This window comes from Lepisosteus platostomus, chromosome 18, assembly GCF_059453375.1.
Source record: "Lepisosteus platostomus isolate fLepPlt1 chromosome 18, fLepPlt1.hap1, whole genome shotgun sequence".
Classification (NCBI taxonomy): domain Eukaryota; kingdom Metazoa; phylum Chordata; class Actinopteri; order Semionotiformes; family Lepisosteidae; genus Lepisosteus; species Lepisosteus platostomus.
The window spans coordinates 3,558,874-3,576,787 of record NC_142628.1 but is presented as its reverse complement, the minus strand read 5'-3'; the positions used below and the strand labels follow the sequence as shown (position 1 = coordinate 3,576,787).

At 38.6% G+C, this 17,914-nt stretch overlaps 1 protein-coding gene across 4 annotated transcripts in view; it reads right to left on the bottom strand.

Annotated features, from left to right (window-relative positions):
- Window positions 1–17,914, bottom strand: part of ldlrad3 (low density lipoprotein receptor class A domain containing 3) — a 78,449-nt gene that overhangs the window by 39,295 nt on the left and 21,240 nt on the right. For all 4 annotated transcript variants that reach the window (XR_015928196.1, XM_088611685.1, XM_088611686.1 and 1 more), the window contains exon 2: window positions 9,025–9,171. Coding sequence is in view for 3 of the 4 variants with exons in the window: in XM_088611685.1 (XP_088467811.1) it covers window positions 9,025–9,171 (147 nt within the window). In the remaining variant the exon portion in view is untranslated. The remainder of the gene's footprint in view (window positions 1–9,024; window positions 9,172–17,914) is intronic.

Sequence of the window (17,914 nt, the reverse complement as noted above, 5' to 3'; positions counted from 1 at the left end):
ACATAAAAATTGATAAAGTATCTACTAGCTACTAAATGAACTAGATGGGACAAAAGTCATCTTCTTATTTGTAACCGTTTCTAAGTTCTTATGGTCCAGCAGTTTTTAAAACCTTTAATGTTGAAAGAGCAGAGATCTGAAAAGCATGTTAATGCCTCCTATCTTAACAGCTCATTGACCTAATGAAGGCACTCAGACCTCAGAATAAAAACATGCAAGAAGAGAACCCCGGTACCTATTATTAGGCAGTTTCAGCATAATTGACACTGAGGTTGAACTAGGAGTAGCATACTGTAGTTTACAACCAGTAAATCATCCAGGATTTTCCCAGGTGTACTTAAGGAATGAGGGGTGTTATTCAAAGGAAGGATATTTCAGTCTCTCTTAGTCAGGAACCAGTACCCACAATATAAATTATAAGGCAGATATAAACAGGATAGATAGGCATGATTAAAGAATATAATCAGTGTTACACCTGTTACTGGAAAGTTATGGAAACGATAGCTAGAGCTAAACTGGAAGAAAAGAAAACAACGAGATTTTAAGTGTAGCAGTGTATCCATGACAGCGATAACTAGTAAATATATGAATTCAAGTTCTCTGACTTTTTGGCAAAATTCATGAAAGGGGTCATTAAGCAAAGTCAATTTAGAGCTGGGTTAAGAAAACAGGAGCTCTAGTAGGATGAGGACCAGCAGGACTCACAGGAAGCACAGCTGAAAATGTCCCATCTACAGCACTGTCAGATATTAAACACATAAAGAGAAATGCACCACAGAAATGGACAGGCTGAACAAGGTTCATATACGAACAGGGGAAGGACTCAGAATATGCTGACTCAGTATACCAGCAACTCTTGACAACAAAACACTAATTTAATTTTAGAACACGTTCCATGGTCAAAATAACTATCCTAAGCCACAAACTGGTGAAGTGATTTTTTTTTCCATACAGCTGCTGACAGAGTTGCATGTCTTTCTTGCTACATGCATTTGCAGTGCAGCTGCTCCCTGTTTAATTTGAACTGGCTCAGAGGTCGTTTAGAGAGCCAGGTTCATTTTCTTAGACCCACATGGGGTTCAGCCACAGATCATTTTTTTGCGACACAAACCTGATCAAACCTAGTCAGAAACTGAGCTTCAGGAAGAAGGGAACATCAAGGTAAAGATGTGTTAGAATCTCCTCATTAATTTTTCAGTGTATTTGTCCTATTTATAAAATAATTTGCAATGTTTTCTCTCTCCTCTTCTTGCCATGCTCATTTCTCTCCACCCACTTTGTCCTTGGACTCTGTTTCTCTTTATTCCAAGCCTAGTATTTCCAGCAGAAATAAGAAGATACTGTATGCTGCTTACCAAGAATAGCAATTATTCTGCAATTCAATTAATTTTTCAGGACATTTGTTTTCCCTTTTTTCACTTTTTTAAAGCAGGCTCTTCTGGAAACTATAGCAGGATCCTTGAGACCAGTTATCACCAAGAGTTACTTTAACCTGGAATGACATTTTAAACCCCTCCCTAGCTGCAAGTAATTTGTGGCCATGTATCACACTCAGTTGCTTTATTTTCTTACATTCTTAGAGGGAAAAGAACAGAACCTTGAAATAAACAGATGACAGTGGCTTTGGTCTGCACTGACCCACTATCATTCTTCCTAAATCTCGTTATAAAAGACTCCACACACTGCACACTGAACAGGAGTAACCTAAACACAGGGTTGAAGAAAGTAATGTATGGAAGGCAAAAGGGGATGATAAATCCTGATTTTGGGCCAATGTGGTGCCGTGCCCTGCTGAACATCCGGATAGAGAAATCTGTGAAAGTCTAAGACACAGCTGCTTGACTGGAATTGTGTTAGCAGCGGACTAACTTCAGACATAAAATGGAAATTATTTTGGAATGTTTTTGTGAAATCATTTTGAGTTCGGCAATATGATTCTGTCAAGAATCAGAACACGCCCATCTTTTCATTTATTATATATAACCATAAAGCTTTTTTTATAGAAAAAATTCTATAAAGATTCCTAAACACAAAATATCAGTAGGGCCTTCATCTAAAAAAACATGTCTGGAAAGAGAAGGAAATTCAGCAAAACAAGCACAAAGGTCTGCACACCAAGGGTAAAAATAAAATCAAGTGACAATGAAGAGCATGTTCTGCCCACTCTGTTCAGGTACTGCTAGTTCCAGCCTTCAGGTCTCGCTTAAGACTGGAACTCCAAGGGTTAAAGTAACACAAACAAGAAGAAACAAACCGAAAAAACTGTTTGGTCACCAGGAAGTCTTATTTTGCCTCTTTGGCAAAATAAAATTCTGTGTGAACTCTTGAAAAAAGAGTCTGAGTCAGCTCCAGTTACTGGGGAGGGGGCTGCAGTAAAGGATTACCAGTCACAGAGCTCAGTGATCCCTGATGAGATCAAGACCAGACAAGGGCAGGCCTGCTGAGATCAGATGGGACATGGACACGGCTGCCTTTTTGATGCTGCCTCTCCTCCCCAGAGAGGCCTCATTGCTAAATCAACCCCACTCCCTCCTCAATCCCTCAAAGCCCGAAGAACTCTCTCCCCATTCTGAGACAGCTTTTCACCAGTCGGTTGGAGGCCAGGCAGACATGAGGGGAAGGCCAGTACAACAGGCAGAGTGCCTGAATCCCAGTGAGCACTGGCACGGTACGGTTGGCTCTTAATGAGTATAGTGTGTTTTTTAACTGTTTCACAAACTCAGCAGTGGGAACACTTTCATTCTAGAACTGTGGAACAAAAATGTAACAGCATCAGTCAAAAGATAAATTCAAAGACCACTGGCCTTCTAATAAAGGTTATGTTCTAAGAGAGGTTCTTTCTTTTTGCGTTTTTGTGTAAATGTATATCTTTGTAGAAAAAGACAGAGGACATAAAAGTATTTAGGACATAAAAGACAGAGATTAATATTTGATCAGCTTTCCTCAGGTCTGAATAATCCTTCCTCACTGATGAGACATTCACTGTCCAGACTGAAGAGTTGAGTTTCCATTTAACAAGTGCTTTTCAGGAACACTGTGGACCCTAAAGCACTTCATGAATTTTGGCCAGCTGAGTTAATGACTGCCAACTGACATAAGGTATCAAATTAGACTCAGAATGTTTTTCTAAGCTACAGTTAACTCTTTAAAGCACTTTTTATGTCATTTACTGAGCAAAAGTGACAAAAGCTCAGACTAGAAAACCTATCACAGTTTCCCAGCACGAGATTCCAGTCTGGGAGATTCATCATCACCGACTGGATTTGCATGTCATTTGTGTTTAGGTTGCAGCCCATGTCTATGTCGGTATGTATTACGTCCCTGTGTCCCAGCAGGATGTCACCTTCAGAACCTGGCAGTGCAGCAGGCTCTGGGGAACACAAGACTACTTACTTACCCAAAGTAAGAAAGAAATCAAAGGACTACCTTACAATCAACACTGAAACAAAATGACACACAATCAAAATTAAACACAGTCCAAACACCTGAAATCTAGCTCTCTTCACAAAACCATCAAACTAATCCCATCTGACAAAGCATAAAGTTCACAAACTAGGTCATTTCCAAATTTGAACACGAAGCTGTTCAGCAAAAACAGCCTTACAAAAACTTGGTAGTGATAGGCACCATTAATATCTTTATTTTTTTTCTTTGTAGACAGAGTTTAATATGATATTTGTCAATGCATGAGCAGCTCCTGCAAACCAGAACTTCACTGCAGGATCACAGCCCTGCAGCTAGGGGGAGACATAGCTCTGTTGAGGAACCTCTAAGTAATGGTCAAAAGGAGTTCGCATAGACTGCATAAAAAACTCTTTTAAGAGGATTAGCGTGATAACATACCCTGCCAAGCATGCCTGGTCTCGCCAGGAACAACTGCAGTTCTATTTATAATTGAAGCCACCTGCCTTTCTACACTGCTGAAGAGCTGGTGCTCATATGTGAGCCCCGAGGATATAAAGGCATGATGAAAATTATAAAGTCGAGAAAGGTCATTTATGCTGTTCTGTAGTGTAGAGGCAGATGGATGCTAGGGGCTACTCCAGTCATTTCTTAAAAAAGTGTAGCCTTTCTCAAATCATCCTGGTAATGTATTCCATGTACCTGTGGCTCATTGGGTTTAGAAACACTACTTTCAGCTCTGTGCTTAGTTCCACTGTATTAACATCATGGTTCTCTAGCTAAAGTCAAAGCATCTGAGGAGCTGAGGGATGAGTCAGCAGTTACTTCTGAGTGTCTGTCTGGTGGCATCACTGTTAGGAACAGCAACACAACCAAACAGGACAGAGAGACCATACAGAGGGTTGTGGCATCTGCAAAAAAAACTCATAAGATCTAACTTGCGAATAACAGAAGAGATTTACAGTATATCTTTTAATGACCATGCCATTTGCTCTGTAAACATTTGCATGTATAAGAAAAAATAGGGCTTCAAAGAAATATGTACAACAGTCCATCTCATCCATTTCACAATGGGTCACTTAGTGTCATTGGTTAGCTTTTGTGTTTTTCTTTTCTTTTCTATTTTTCACTTCTGAAGAAATTTGTGAAAAATGACACAGGATATTAAACTATGGTAAGACAGTCACATCAGATCTGAAGTTTAATATTACGTTATCAGATATTATCAGAACAAGATATATTGTTTACATTAAACTCTGCACTTTGAGAACAAGAATTAAGACAAGGCAATAGAAAGACTTAAAAAGTAAAAATAAAATAAGAAACTTGGTCATAAAATACAAGAGTACAGATTTATAGCCCACCCCAGTACTTCTAAGTATTGATTTGAAATTGTATGACTCGTACTGAAAATCCTGAATAAAAACAACTATTAAATTAAACCAATAAATAAGAAAAACGTAAGAGGAGATAAACAGAACACCTGCAAGCAAAAACAAAACATAATTCAAGATAATTGGCACCGAACATTTTTCTCAAATAGAATCATAGATACAGTAAATACAGTACTTCAGTAAATCACATTATTCTCAGGGCAGAAGACAGGGCAGCATTTCAGAATTCAACAAAAAACGAATTCAAACATATTTTTTGGAAATTTTGAACTGTTTTATTTATGCTTCAATGCTATAAAGCTACGGTAACATGTAACTGTAAACAAGCAGCAAAGCCAGGACATCCTTTTCTTTCCAAACTTTAAAAATACAACAAAAATGGATACTGAGAAACAAAAGATGTGACTATGAAATTAATTTTTCTAACTAAAAAATTGCATTATGGGAATTTCAGTTTCTCAGTTGAATTTCTCAAATAAACACTATATCAATTTGACACAAATTACAGAAATACAGCCTTCATGGCAGAGACACGAACCCAAAAGCCATAGTAACTTTGATGACACATTTGCACTAGAAAATATAGATGTATCAGGATTAACTGTCACCTTAAAACAAAATAATTACTACAATTTCAGTGAATTACCATAAGTGTTTCTGAACCAAAAGGAAAATCACTGAAAAGAGCAGCTTTTGCCCAGCAGTGTACGCTTTAGTTTTATCATAAGTAATGGACTGTTGTTGCGACAATGACATGTTATAAGATGTAAAAAATTCCTGTAGCACAATGACTGCTGTAATAGCAGCAGCTACCAGGTCACAACCAGCATAATTCCCTGACATGGAGGTAAATTCAAATGAATAAAACATGATATTGATATTAATATTGATGCACAAGTCTTTCTCTATACCTTACCACTGAGTGTGGCCATACTGGCTCACAAGTCTTGTACGCCTGATTATCGGAATGGTACAGAGAGGGACAGCTTCAAATGGTATGACAGGGACAATTGGTGATAACTGAGGGTAGGGTTATAGGATTTGTAAAGACTGAAAAAACGACAACTGTGCATCCAAACTGACACATAGACAACATCAAATGGATTATATACATAAAGAAGAACTTTCTTAGCAATACTGAATCTATAGAGCTCATTTTTTGCCCTTTAAGTGATGTCCATTGATTCAAAGCCATGTGAAAAGTCAAAACCAGGAAGACACAAATATTGGCACACCCCTGCTAAAAACAGACAACCGTAGAGATTCATGAGAGGGTCTGCTCCTATTGCAGTATGTAGTAAACTTTAAGAATAAGAGTTGCCTGCAAGCAAATCGAAGTTTAATTTGAACATAGAAGCGAAAACGAAACTAATACAAAGCACTGTCAAAACTGTTCCGGAAATTAGTTCTGCCTTTCAAAATAGCACGAGCTCCCATGGGGCAGGCCTGCCTCAGGAATGCAGCATCATGAAGGAACCAGTCAGTGACAAAACCCCACTTGACATGCATCTTAACAGTGGCACTATCTGCATTCTCTATAGCTTACGGCATTTTGGTGCCAGTATACAGCATGATAGTATTAAAAGCTGGTAGAACCTGGTCTTACTAAACTGCATATTTATTTTACTTTTTCTGTGAGAAATACAGATTTCAATGAAGAGCTGAATTAACATACGGGAGAATGAGTTGAACAGGCCTAAAACTGCAGCGGTAATGGATTTTGTGCAGTACATTAAAACCAGACCGGCAATAGATAATCTAAGACAAAATAAAAAATCCAACATTTGCAGTTTTCCAGATGCATAATAATGTGATGTTGCAGTCTACGAAGGACTTTAAAGCTGTACAACAGGTTTTGTGCAAGAAATGCTAGTGTGTTTGCATTTGTCCCTTTAAAATCTAACAGTACAGCACTGAACAGGGAAGGGAAGAAAGAGAAAGGCCCAGAGGAAAACTATTTTTAAAGGGTCTGAACAGATTTACTAACTGAAACCAAGTTTTGAAATCTGGAAATTAAAAAACTGTTCCAGAATAAAAGGAAACAAGGCTTGCAAAGCAGTTCTGATTCGTGCTGCACATACAGTACGCTACAGGGAACAACTAGCAGCCTGCCAGAGGCTGAAGGGGAGGAGGAGGAGGGATTAGAGTCTGGAAAAGGGAGATTCCCAACCAGGAGGTTAATAGAGCTAAACCCTAGCAGCACATCTTCAAATAAAACTCATCACCACCGCACTTGAATTCAGAAAACCTTTGATACACTCCACCTGCCCAGATTATGCACTCACAGCTTGCATTCACAAGAGAAACTGGGGTGAACTTTTGCTACTTATGAAACATCTTTCAGGAACCAGCAAAGGTTTAAGACAGACTCAGATTTCAAGTCTGATTCCTTTATTCTGAAACACAACACACATCTAAATGTTAATTCTCTAACTAAACAAATTTAAAACAAACTCAAGCATATGCAATTACAGTATAAAGTGCAATTTATCACTGTTAAAATAAGGCCCTGTGTGGACATATTTTTGTCTTCATTCAGACTCTGACTCTGATGATATTCTGGCAAAATTGTTTCTTATATTCTGCAAGATCTTGTTATGTCAATTTACCTAAATAAATGAACTCAAATCATGATCGCTACATGTACAAAGCATTTGATCCTAGAATGTAAAGTTAGCAAACTGATCTCATCATCTGCAGCATGTGATGGAGAGCCATCACATGATAGGTGTTTTACTGGGAAGTTTGAAAAGACGGAATAAACCCCTTTCTGTTTTGCTGTTGTTATTAAAGGAATGTGCGTGTTCTCTGCTAAAGGGCAGCCCTATACGCAAACTGGAAACATGTTTAGTGTCAGATAGCTTTCTTTTTGTAAGTAAATGTTCTTAGTGTAAATGCTGAGTGAATAAAGAGGTCATTTGTTTTCATATTCTGAAAGTATTTTAGCAGTCAAGGTAAAGGAAAAGTGCACTTGCTTTGCCCTCTTTACACACACAACTCATTGTGTCCACATCTGACATACAAGTTATTGTCTAAATATTAGGTTGAACTGCAGGGACTGTTAGGAAAAATGTAGAGAAACTTCACACCTCCAGGAGGCGGAGACAGCTGAAAACATTAACTCACCATAAGTAAAAAATGTGCTCTGTTTAATGTTAATTCAAAGTAACGGTTTCCAAAGAAAGAAACTTTAGATACCTGATGTTTATCAGCAGTGACATGCTTGATTGCACCACAGATGTTTGGATTTTAACTAGCCTTGAGCTGAGTTTCACAGCCAATATCAATACAATTGAGTGCTATATAAGGGTTACGTTCATGGCCAAGTCAGACAAGGGACAGAGGCACATGTGGCAGGTCACTATAACCTGTAGTGAGGAAAGCAGGAAAAAATCTCAAACAGAAAAAAAGTTTCGGTATAGAGTGTAAAGGAAAGCTCTGTCCAGAATTCATGACTAATTCGTCTGGTCTGCATGATGAAAGATTATTTCAAATAGGATGCCAAAACTGAAATTACAAAAATTACAAATAGGACTCACGTAAGAGAAAACAAGAAAAGAGTAAAGAAAGAGTAAAGTGCAGCACAAATGTGAATGGATATGAAGATGTGCAGAGATAGTGAGTTATTCTGTTATTCTGTTGGCTCTGAATGTCTGAAACAAGAAAATAATCAATGATTGAAACAATTTTCACAACTCCTGCAAAGTTTAAAAAACAGCCCAGCGGCTCCTAGCTGCCCACATTCAGTCATTAATATTTGGCTAAAGTTGTATTGATCTTAAGTAAATGAGCCATGGAGAATTGAAAGACAAATAATTGACAGAATCCTGAAATTCTGCAGTCTCATTTATACAGTGTGCCATCTCAAAGAGCAAGATCACTCTAAAAAGACACAAATATGGGGTTTGGATTTCATTATTAATTCTGCCTTCCCCTCTCTACTGAACTGTGTAATACATTCTGCTTAATATGTGAACAACTGAGTTTTTTTCATTTTAACACAGAAAACACGCATCATTTTATGTGTATTGTAAGGTTCTCAGTTTTATTCAAGACAGGAAGCTGTACTGGTGCGTGCACTCCCTGTGCTGTAGTGGAAACTATTGCTCTTCTACAGCACTGTCACATGCCTGGGAGAAAAGGAGTCAGGGCGTGACATGTGCCAAGCCCGCATGGCGACATGACTGTGAGCAGGGCCAGGGAGAGGGGGTCAGTAAAGCAGACTCACGGCAGCCCTTCTCGTCACTCATGTCAAAGCAGTCGGGGAGCCCATCGCACTGCCAGGCCCCCGGCACGCACGTCCCGTCCCCACACATGAAGTTCCCGGGAATGTTGCATTCCGTGGTGAAATTGTTCCCTGGGAGCAGCTGGCTTTCTGCACGAGGGAGAGAGAGGAAAGAGAGGAAAATGCAGTCAAAAGTGTGCTACATGGTGACTCCCCGCGTGAAGTCTTATTTTTAAAGGACTGTTCGAGGACAATAAGAAGAGGACACAGGATGTCAAGCCATTTGACATTCCATTTCCAGTGGAAACACATTGGTGGCCAAGACTCTGTCTTGTACGTTTAGCACCGTGAGTATAGAAGATGCAGGAATCCCACCAGTCCTTCTTTAATCTGTCCTGTTGATGCTGTCATGCCTTCCTCATTTTCCAAAGTAAGGATGGAGTTTGTAACCAGCAAACCCATACAGCATGTTTAGGAATCTGAGCTTCATCTTTTTTTTGTTTTTTTTTTATCTCCAAAGGCAGAGGCAAAGGCTTCTGAGTAGCCACACAACTGTTCAGACTCTCCTGGGCTGATGTGTATCTTACTGATCTTGAAGAAATGTAAAAGCCTTTATTTAAGTCATTCATAAGATTGATACTGGATTCCTCTGCTGGCTACGGGATATAAACCGGCAACCTTCCAGCCACAGGCGCAGTTCCTTAGCCACATAGCCACTGCACTGCCACTACACTACATGAAGCCAAAGAACTATTACCTGAAGATATTAACATTAATTCACAACCTTTTTAAAACCGAAAACTCTTTAACCCCACTCTGAATACTAAAGCTTTCATTTGTTTGTGTGCTTTTCAACCCGTGACCGACTTTATACAGTATATCAGTGCTAATGCTGTGTCTGACTGTTTTAAAGGCACACAACCAACACAGAAGTATGCGCTCTCTGTAGGGACTCTGTATCCACAGAGGCTAAATTTAGCTTTCCACTCCAGCTTAAGGGTTTTCATGGAAGAAAATTCCACTGCGCACATCAGCTTATTACTCAGGAGAACTGAAACCCCCTTTTAAAATTAGAAATCGGAGGCTCACCTGCAAACTGCAGACTGCGTGTGAAAAAGAAGCAGGATTTTTCACACTGCTTATTAGCAGCTGCCTCCTCCTTGCTGTGGGGCACGATAAACACCCTGCCGTGTCTTTCTCACCAGAGCACTGACTAACATCACCTGCTTGTGATCCTAGCACTGGGCCGGCCTTGATACCGTCTTTGCTAAAGTCTGGCAGGTTCTGGGTGGGGAGTCCCTAACAAGAGGCCAAGAGCTGCTCAAGTATTAAGCACGCACACCAACACTGTCTTCTCTGCCAGCACCTAGCAGACAGTGAGAAATCTCTTATGAAACAATTAAAACTAAAAAGAACCCCTCCCTGGTACATATAAAATAACTACCTTGTAGATCTTGCAGACAAAGAAGAACAAGGACAACTGCGGCACAATTTAGATTTCTATCACACCTTCAATCAAGAGACTCTTGATAAACGTCACAGAGCATCACCCAAGGCATTAAAATGAAGCAATTAAAAATGACTGTAAATGTGTACAAATTACAATATCCTACTGCTCTGCAGTTGTACAATAACTGAATTTTTACCATTACCTGTGAGTTTATAATATTCCAGAGAGACAGATAAACAACTCTATGAAATCAAAATTTATTGCATCACATGTCTGTTTGCTTTCCCTAGACTCAATCAGTAATCTGTTCTTTGTCTGCTTTCTGGTACAAATACAGCACAGATTTCTCTTTTATAGGCAGCTGCCCTGTGCAGAGACTCCATAAACACTGAACCTAATGCTAATTCAGTTCCCACCTCCAATCTAAGGATTTTTATTGGTTTTTTCTCATATTAAATATGCATCCACTGAAATTAAGCTTCTGCTTTAACCGCAGGTATTCCATAATCCCCACATTTCCCCCTCACAATTAGGGAATATAACCTGTAACTAATATAATTTAAAACTAATCAGTTTATGATCTTTCAGTTTCTTAATTATTCTTGATTTCCATAAAGGGGCCTATTTGACATCTGACGGTTTCAGTCTGAAGATCTGGTGCTCCTTTGAATATTTGCAGGGTCTAATCCACTACATACTCTGTAATTATTGCTACAGTACACATTAAACTCTCCATGGACGGAGGTTTTGAGCTACGTGAATAAATGATGATGAATACAGAGCACAACGCAAGCTTATCTGTCTGCAAGCAGATATAATGCTGTCTTGAAGGATGTTATAGAACTGTTACCACATATTTCATCAGGCCCTGAATTCTACCATAACATCCTATGCTATGTTCTGCAATTTAATTAATAAAATATGATGTTTTGAATTTAATTGTAAATACTGTTTATTCTGCTAGTACAGGATGCTAGCTGGCATAATAGCTACTAGCAAACCACGCCAGGTGTGATATTTTCTCACTGGATTTATCAAGTGCGTGATTGTGAAATTCTCAGAGATACAAAAATGTGATTACTGTAGGGTTTTCATTAAACTAACTCTCACAAAGCACAAGGACCTCAGTTCTCAGGTGAAGCCTGCACTGCTAGCACATTGTGCAATAGATGTACAGTACAGACCAACAAGCTTCTGCACTTTTCCTGGAAATGTGCCTCAGGAGCCTTGAAAAGATGTGTTTAGAAAGGCTTGCTGGGAATTCAGGTAAGGTCACCAGTTTCTAATTTAGCTGTAATCATACTCCAAAGGCCATAGAGGTGCAAAGCTAAAGATTTGTTTAAAAAAATACTTTGTCTTATGTGTAATTGGTCACATCTCATGTGCAGACAGGTATGACTCTAGTTTTCTGGAAACATTCATTTCCTTTTGTTCAGAAAAATACAGAAAATAATTTTTGACTATGTTGTTTTTTTACTTGGTGCTTATTTCATTCCCCAGTATAAGAAACACAGAGGCAATACATTTATGAAGGAATTCATGAAACTTTATATTTTAAAAACACGTGGTATCGCTTACACCCTTGGACACCCTTGGAGGGAGTACTTATTTAGCAGACAGAAAAATGTTGGCATCATGTACTCTTTTGCTTTGTCACCAAAACAGTAGTACACATTTTATTTAGTTAATTGTCAGTTCCTTTCAAAACAAAACAACTAATAACCATGAATACATACCACAATGGATTAATTATGCACAATATGGAGTCTTACAGAAACAATTAAATTCTAATCTCTGGCAAAGGCTAGCAATATTGAGTTGCACAATGGAAGTGTTCCAGTTCAAATTTACTGGAACAATCAGAAATTAGTTTAATGGATACAAGGAATCAATTGTACAAAACAAAGAGCTATATTTGTAAGCTCATTCAAAGTATACATATATAAATGTATTACTATAGAACAAACTAACAAGAGTTAAATATATTGTATCAATCTTCCATGATACAAATGGCTGATCATTCCTGCAGAGTTTACAAAAATACTAGTAATGGGAAGGTTAAATATACTATAGTACTATAAAGGTTACTACAAAGGTTAAATTACTATAACACGTGTTAATGTCAGCCTTGTAGTTTGAATCTGTCTCATATAACTGCTTTAATATTCATCCATTCAAAGACAAGTAAATAGTTCCTGTTGTGCACTAAACTATATTGTGAACATTGAATTTCTACTCATCCAAGTCACGGAGATCCCAGGCAATTCTATGGAGAGTTTAAAAGACCTGCAGGCAGATGGATGGAGTTGGATTCGTTACAGCTGTCCTGCCTTGCTCTGATGGCTTGGTGCCAAAGGTTGTATTGTTGGCACAGGATAAGAGAGTCCTGCTTGGTCTGTTACCTAAGACAGCTCTTCAGGATTGGAAAGAATTCCACTTAGACTTTTTATTCGGTGGCTTTCCAGCAATTTGTGCACAATGTCTGACTTGGGTTTGTCTGCATGTGAGACTGAGGTGGTGAAAACTCAAAATCCGCTTGGCCTGGTCACAGCAGCTTTGACATTTCAGAAGTCTTCAAAAGGCCAGCTGGATGAATTTTGTTGATCACACAAAACTACAACTGGAGATTCCAGGGACTATTTGGGGTAGATTTGTTTTATGTGTAGACTCATTTTCTAATCCTGGTGTTTCTTGAATGTTTTTGAAGCTGGAACAATGGTGGTTGTGGTCACATGGTTCATTAGCCTGTCAGATTTTGAGTAAGAGAGAGAGCAAGCCTCCATTGTTGTGCAGCACCTTTTAAATCCAGGTGATTTAAAATCATGGTGATTGGATGTGATGTCATCAGGTGTACAGCTCTACTGTTCTCTCATCGGTTATTTATCCTTGTGACCCACTGCAGTCCCACTCTAGATGTCTCCTCCCCCCATCTTGGGGTTGTAGACAAAGAGGCACTGAGTGTTGGACACTTCACCACTGGAAGTGTCAAGACTGATCCAATCTATGTTATCCTGGCTTGTCCTTTTTAACTAAGGCTTAGCTCAGAGGAGCTAAATTAAACTATATCAGGGTTATTGTCTGTTGAAGGCAACAGAAAGATTATTAATACTTAATTCTAAGCATAATGATAAGTCTTGCTGCTACAGAGGCTGGAGCATAATTCCTTCATACTGTAAGTATTTCCAATTATAAGGCATCCATATTAAATACAAAAATATATGTCTGCAGACAGATTAGTGTGAATATGCTAATAATTTTTATGTTTGCAAAAACCCAGACATTTTTAATTAGTATTTACGACACTGTGACCTAGCAGTCTAGGGTACTGTATTTTGACCCTGTTCACCCTAGTTGCTTCAGGACGTAGAGGTTTGAGCCTCACACTTGACTTTCTGACAGCTCAGACTGGGAAGTATGGAACAAGCTACTTAAGAAACCCTGGCTTCTTTCAAGAAAGTTCTGGATGAGATCCTGGAAGATCTGCTAACTACCAAATCGAGTTAGAGTTAGAAAACTTTTATTTACCAAGTACAAAATATACAAGGAATTTCTCTGGTGCAGGTGTCAACATGAATTCCAACAAAATAAAAGAAAAAACCTACAGATAAAAACAAATCTCTGTGATATTGTATCTGTGATACAATTTAAAAGTATATACAGCTGAATAATAAATTGTACAATGAGTACTGCATATATTTACAAAAAACATCAATGGCATGTGCTGTTAAATATTAAATGTACAACTAGTCACAGAGAAGGAATATAAGAAGTGTTCTTGTTTATGAGAATTATAGCCTGGGGAAAGAAGCTACACAACTGTCGGTTAGTCACAGTTTTTAGGGCTCTAGGAACCTTTCCTATGTTTTTTTATGAATTTTGAACAACTTGTCAAAGGAAAATACAAACTAATTTCTTTTTATCGTCAACTTACAATGAGATTGGTATGCGAATTTAATACACAGAAATGAGAAATGAACTGCTGCTGGCTTGGAACGTTTCCTAATTAGTCATATCTACCTTGGTAAACCACGGAGAACCTACCGTATTATCACATCACTTCGCGCAACAGATGTCTTTGTTTGATAGCGGCCGAGGGCATATCCAAGGTGCTGGCAGGTTCTTCTCATATCTCATCCCACACTATCTGAACTATCGGGGGACAGTCATGTTCTAAAGGGGCTGAACATTTGCCAAAGCTGCAAACAGTCTTGTCGGATTGCCAGTTTGATGCAGTATCTGTCTCACATCCATTTCAAAAGAAGCACTGGGGGGGTCTACAAAGCACGAAAGAACTTTTACTGAGACTCTAACTCAGAAATGAAGGCAGAATGTCGTTGTCTTTTTATAAAGACACTGAAGAGAAGATATCAATAACACAGGCTGAGCCTGTTCATTTCTCCTTTATAGCAGGAGTTTGTGTAGTTCAGGTCACTGCTGGCCAGGAATTTTACCGTGCTGTAAAGTTACAAATAAAGTAAACATTGCTGTGACCAAAATAGGAGTTAGAGAACACAAATGAATGTTTACTCTGTGTTCCCTTATCACCAGTTTATTTGCCAGTCTAACCCAGTTCTGTCAAGTACAGTAGAACTGTGACAATGCACACTGTTCAAGACTGTTTTTTTTGTGCTGTAGTATGGCTCCACCCAGTAATTCTTTCTAATTGTCAGGAAAGAATAACAAGTATCTTGCTCCAACATTACTTCTATAAGTCTAAGGAACATTTTTGGCATCTAAATGATCACTTACACTGATACACAATGCCACTCAAAGCTTTGAGTTGAATGCTATTGTATACAAGATAAGTGGTCATAGAAAATGTCTCTCTCTGTTTGCTTTGTTACCTTGCCAACAATTAGCTGACTAAAGCACAAAACAAAACCTCGGGAAAGCATAAGTCATCCTAACAGAAAAATATACTAAATTTTGTGGAGGTAGAAATGAGAAAATTGATGTTAGAATAACCTTTTTTGAAGGCATGGGAAAAGGCGATTTAAACGATCATATTTCTTCGTGATAGCAACCACAGCCACACAGTATACTACCATTCTGTCTCATGGCATCCCAGTGCATATGCATTTACTGTTGTCAATTAAGTCTCAGTCTTCTCCCAAAGCACATTACATTTGTTTCATCCATCCACTTTCTAACCACTTTATCCTATACAGGGTCGCGAGGAAGCAAGAGCTGATCCCAGCAAGTACTGGGCGCCAGGCAGGATAGTCCCTGGATGGGGCTCAAGCCCATCACAGGGCACACACAGATCAAAATGCAGACACTCACATCTAGGGCTTATTCACCCACCAGAATGTGTTTGGACTGTGAGATGAAGATGGAGAACCCAAAGGAAACTCATTCAAACATGGCAAGAATATACTGTACCAACCCAGGGCCCAGGCAGCAATGCTAAACAATGCACCACCACCATCTGTCTTCCTACAATATTTACATAATGTTTAAAACAGGCAAATGAGAAGGATTGAGAATGGTATCAATTTAAAAATATATTTTACTTTGGACCGACTAATATGTATGATCAGTGTTTTTAAAACACTTCACCTGTTCCCTTGATATCTGTCCTCTGTTCTTAATATTCTCCTTGCTTGTACTGAAAAAACATCATCTCATCAGCATGTTAAACCGAATGCACTAAACAGCAACCTGCAAATCCTTAGTTTGTGTTTTCATATTGTTTCATTTTAAAAATATCGAATATTGCTCCAGCTAGCTGTAACACTCTGTTAAGCAAAGCAAAAACAGAAAGAACAGGAAGAAAATAGCTAGAGCTAGCATCTCAATGAGTCTGAAAAAAGACAAGATCTACACTTTAACAAGTTCACAAATATACAGAGTATACCCACTCCATTCATTTTAAATCAAAACTGAAAGAATGTTAAGTCCCTTCTGTTATACTTAAATAGGCTGGACCTTCTCTTATTGTCCACCACACAATTAGATCCAGCCTTATCATAACACAAGAAATGACTGAGAAAAACTATATTGTGCCTGTAGCCTGCTGGGATAGGCTCTGACTCCTCCGCAACCCTAAATTGGATGAAGCGGTTCGAAAATGGATGGATGAATAGAGAACTTGCATAACTTTCTTTATATAAGGAAGGGGCTTGCTTCTATCGTAGAGTTCTGATGGTTTTATTTAATTAAAAGAGATATGATGCATTGCTGATTTCAGAAGCAAGCTAGAGGCTGGAAATTACTAGCCTTAAGAGTTCAAAGCACCTTTTCAAACTGAAAAAAATACATTGAAATTATTTTCCTGCCCTGTACTGCGACTTACCGTCTGGATCCACCTTTTTAAAGGCAGCAGCAATGTTTTAAACTATGAAAATACCGAGAATGAGCTGCATTAATGCAGATCGCTCTGCAACAGTGGCAAAGTAAACAATCCTCAATTTCTCATCTGACACATGCTATAAAGGCACCTGAAGGGGAAGAAGTCTTAGCAAAATGCTTCCATAGCTTATCTAATGAGGTACAACCTTGGCAAAAGGATAAAGAAGATATTTTAAGTATGAATATAAAAATAGAGGTGGATAATGATGTAACTCCAACTATCAAAAGTAGAATGACAAAGATAAGATCTTCAAAATCTATTACACAAACCTACAGATAGTCCCATTCTCTTGCAAAACATGACATCATTTTTAAGTCTGAGAACCTGGTAACACTTATCGTTACTCAAGAGAACATTCTTTCTGTGGGTATAAAATTAGCCCTTATCACTTACCGAGTCTCCTTTTCCAAATCTCACACTATTGATTAGCCTTGTCCTCTCCTGTTCCATGGATACAATGACCTTGAGGGCTGCCGCTGTCTTTCTCTCTGGACCGAGAAGATTATCTGTCAGCTCAGAGGATCCACAGTCAACTGAAGTGACTGCTTATTAGCTCTGTGTTCTAGTGTTAGCATGTTCATTTCTTTTACTTTACCAAAGACTGCAGAACCTCACAGAATACCACACACGTCATTTAAAATAAATTCCATGCTTTATCCATAGATCATCTCTTTTTATTTTTACCAGCCAGCACTCTAAATGTCACTGTGATTCATCTGCAAATCAACAAATACCTTTTCACTCATCAGCCATTTGGTAATTAAATGGCTACATACAGCCAGTAACATCAAGCCAGTCAGTTATGCTGTTCAAGAAAATGATACTGTACTTTCAGGCTGACAGCCATGCAAAACATCTTAGTAATTTCTTACACCAAGAGGAAAAACAACCTCATTAATATGATCTACTGTGAGATTATCTGAGTGTGCATTTCTGTTACCATTTAAGATCATGATGATTCGGCAAACTGCCAAATGATTAGATATAACCAAGATAGTGGAAAAGAGCACCAGGTGGTGGTGGCATAATGCTGCTTACAATATAATAAGAACTAGCAGCCTATTGATGGAATGCTCCTGGTGTTGCAACTT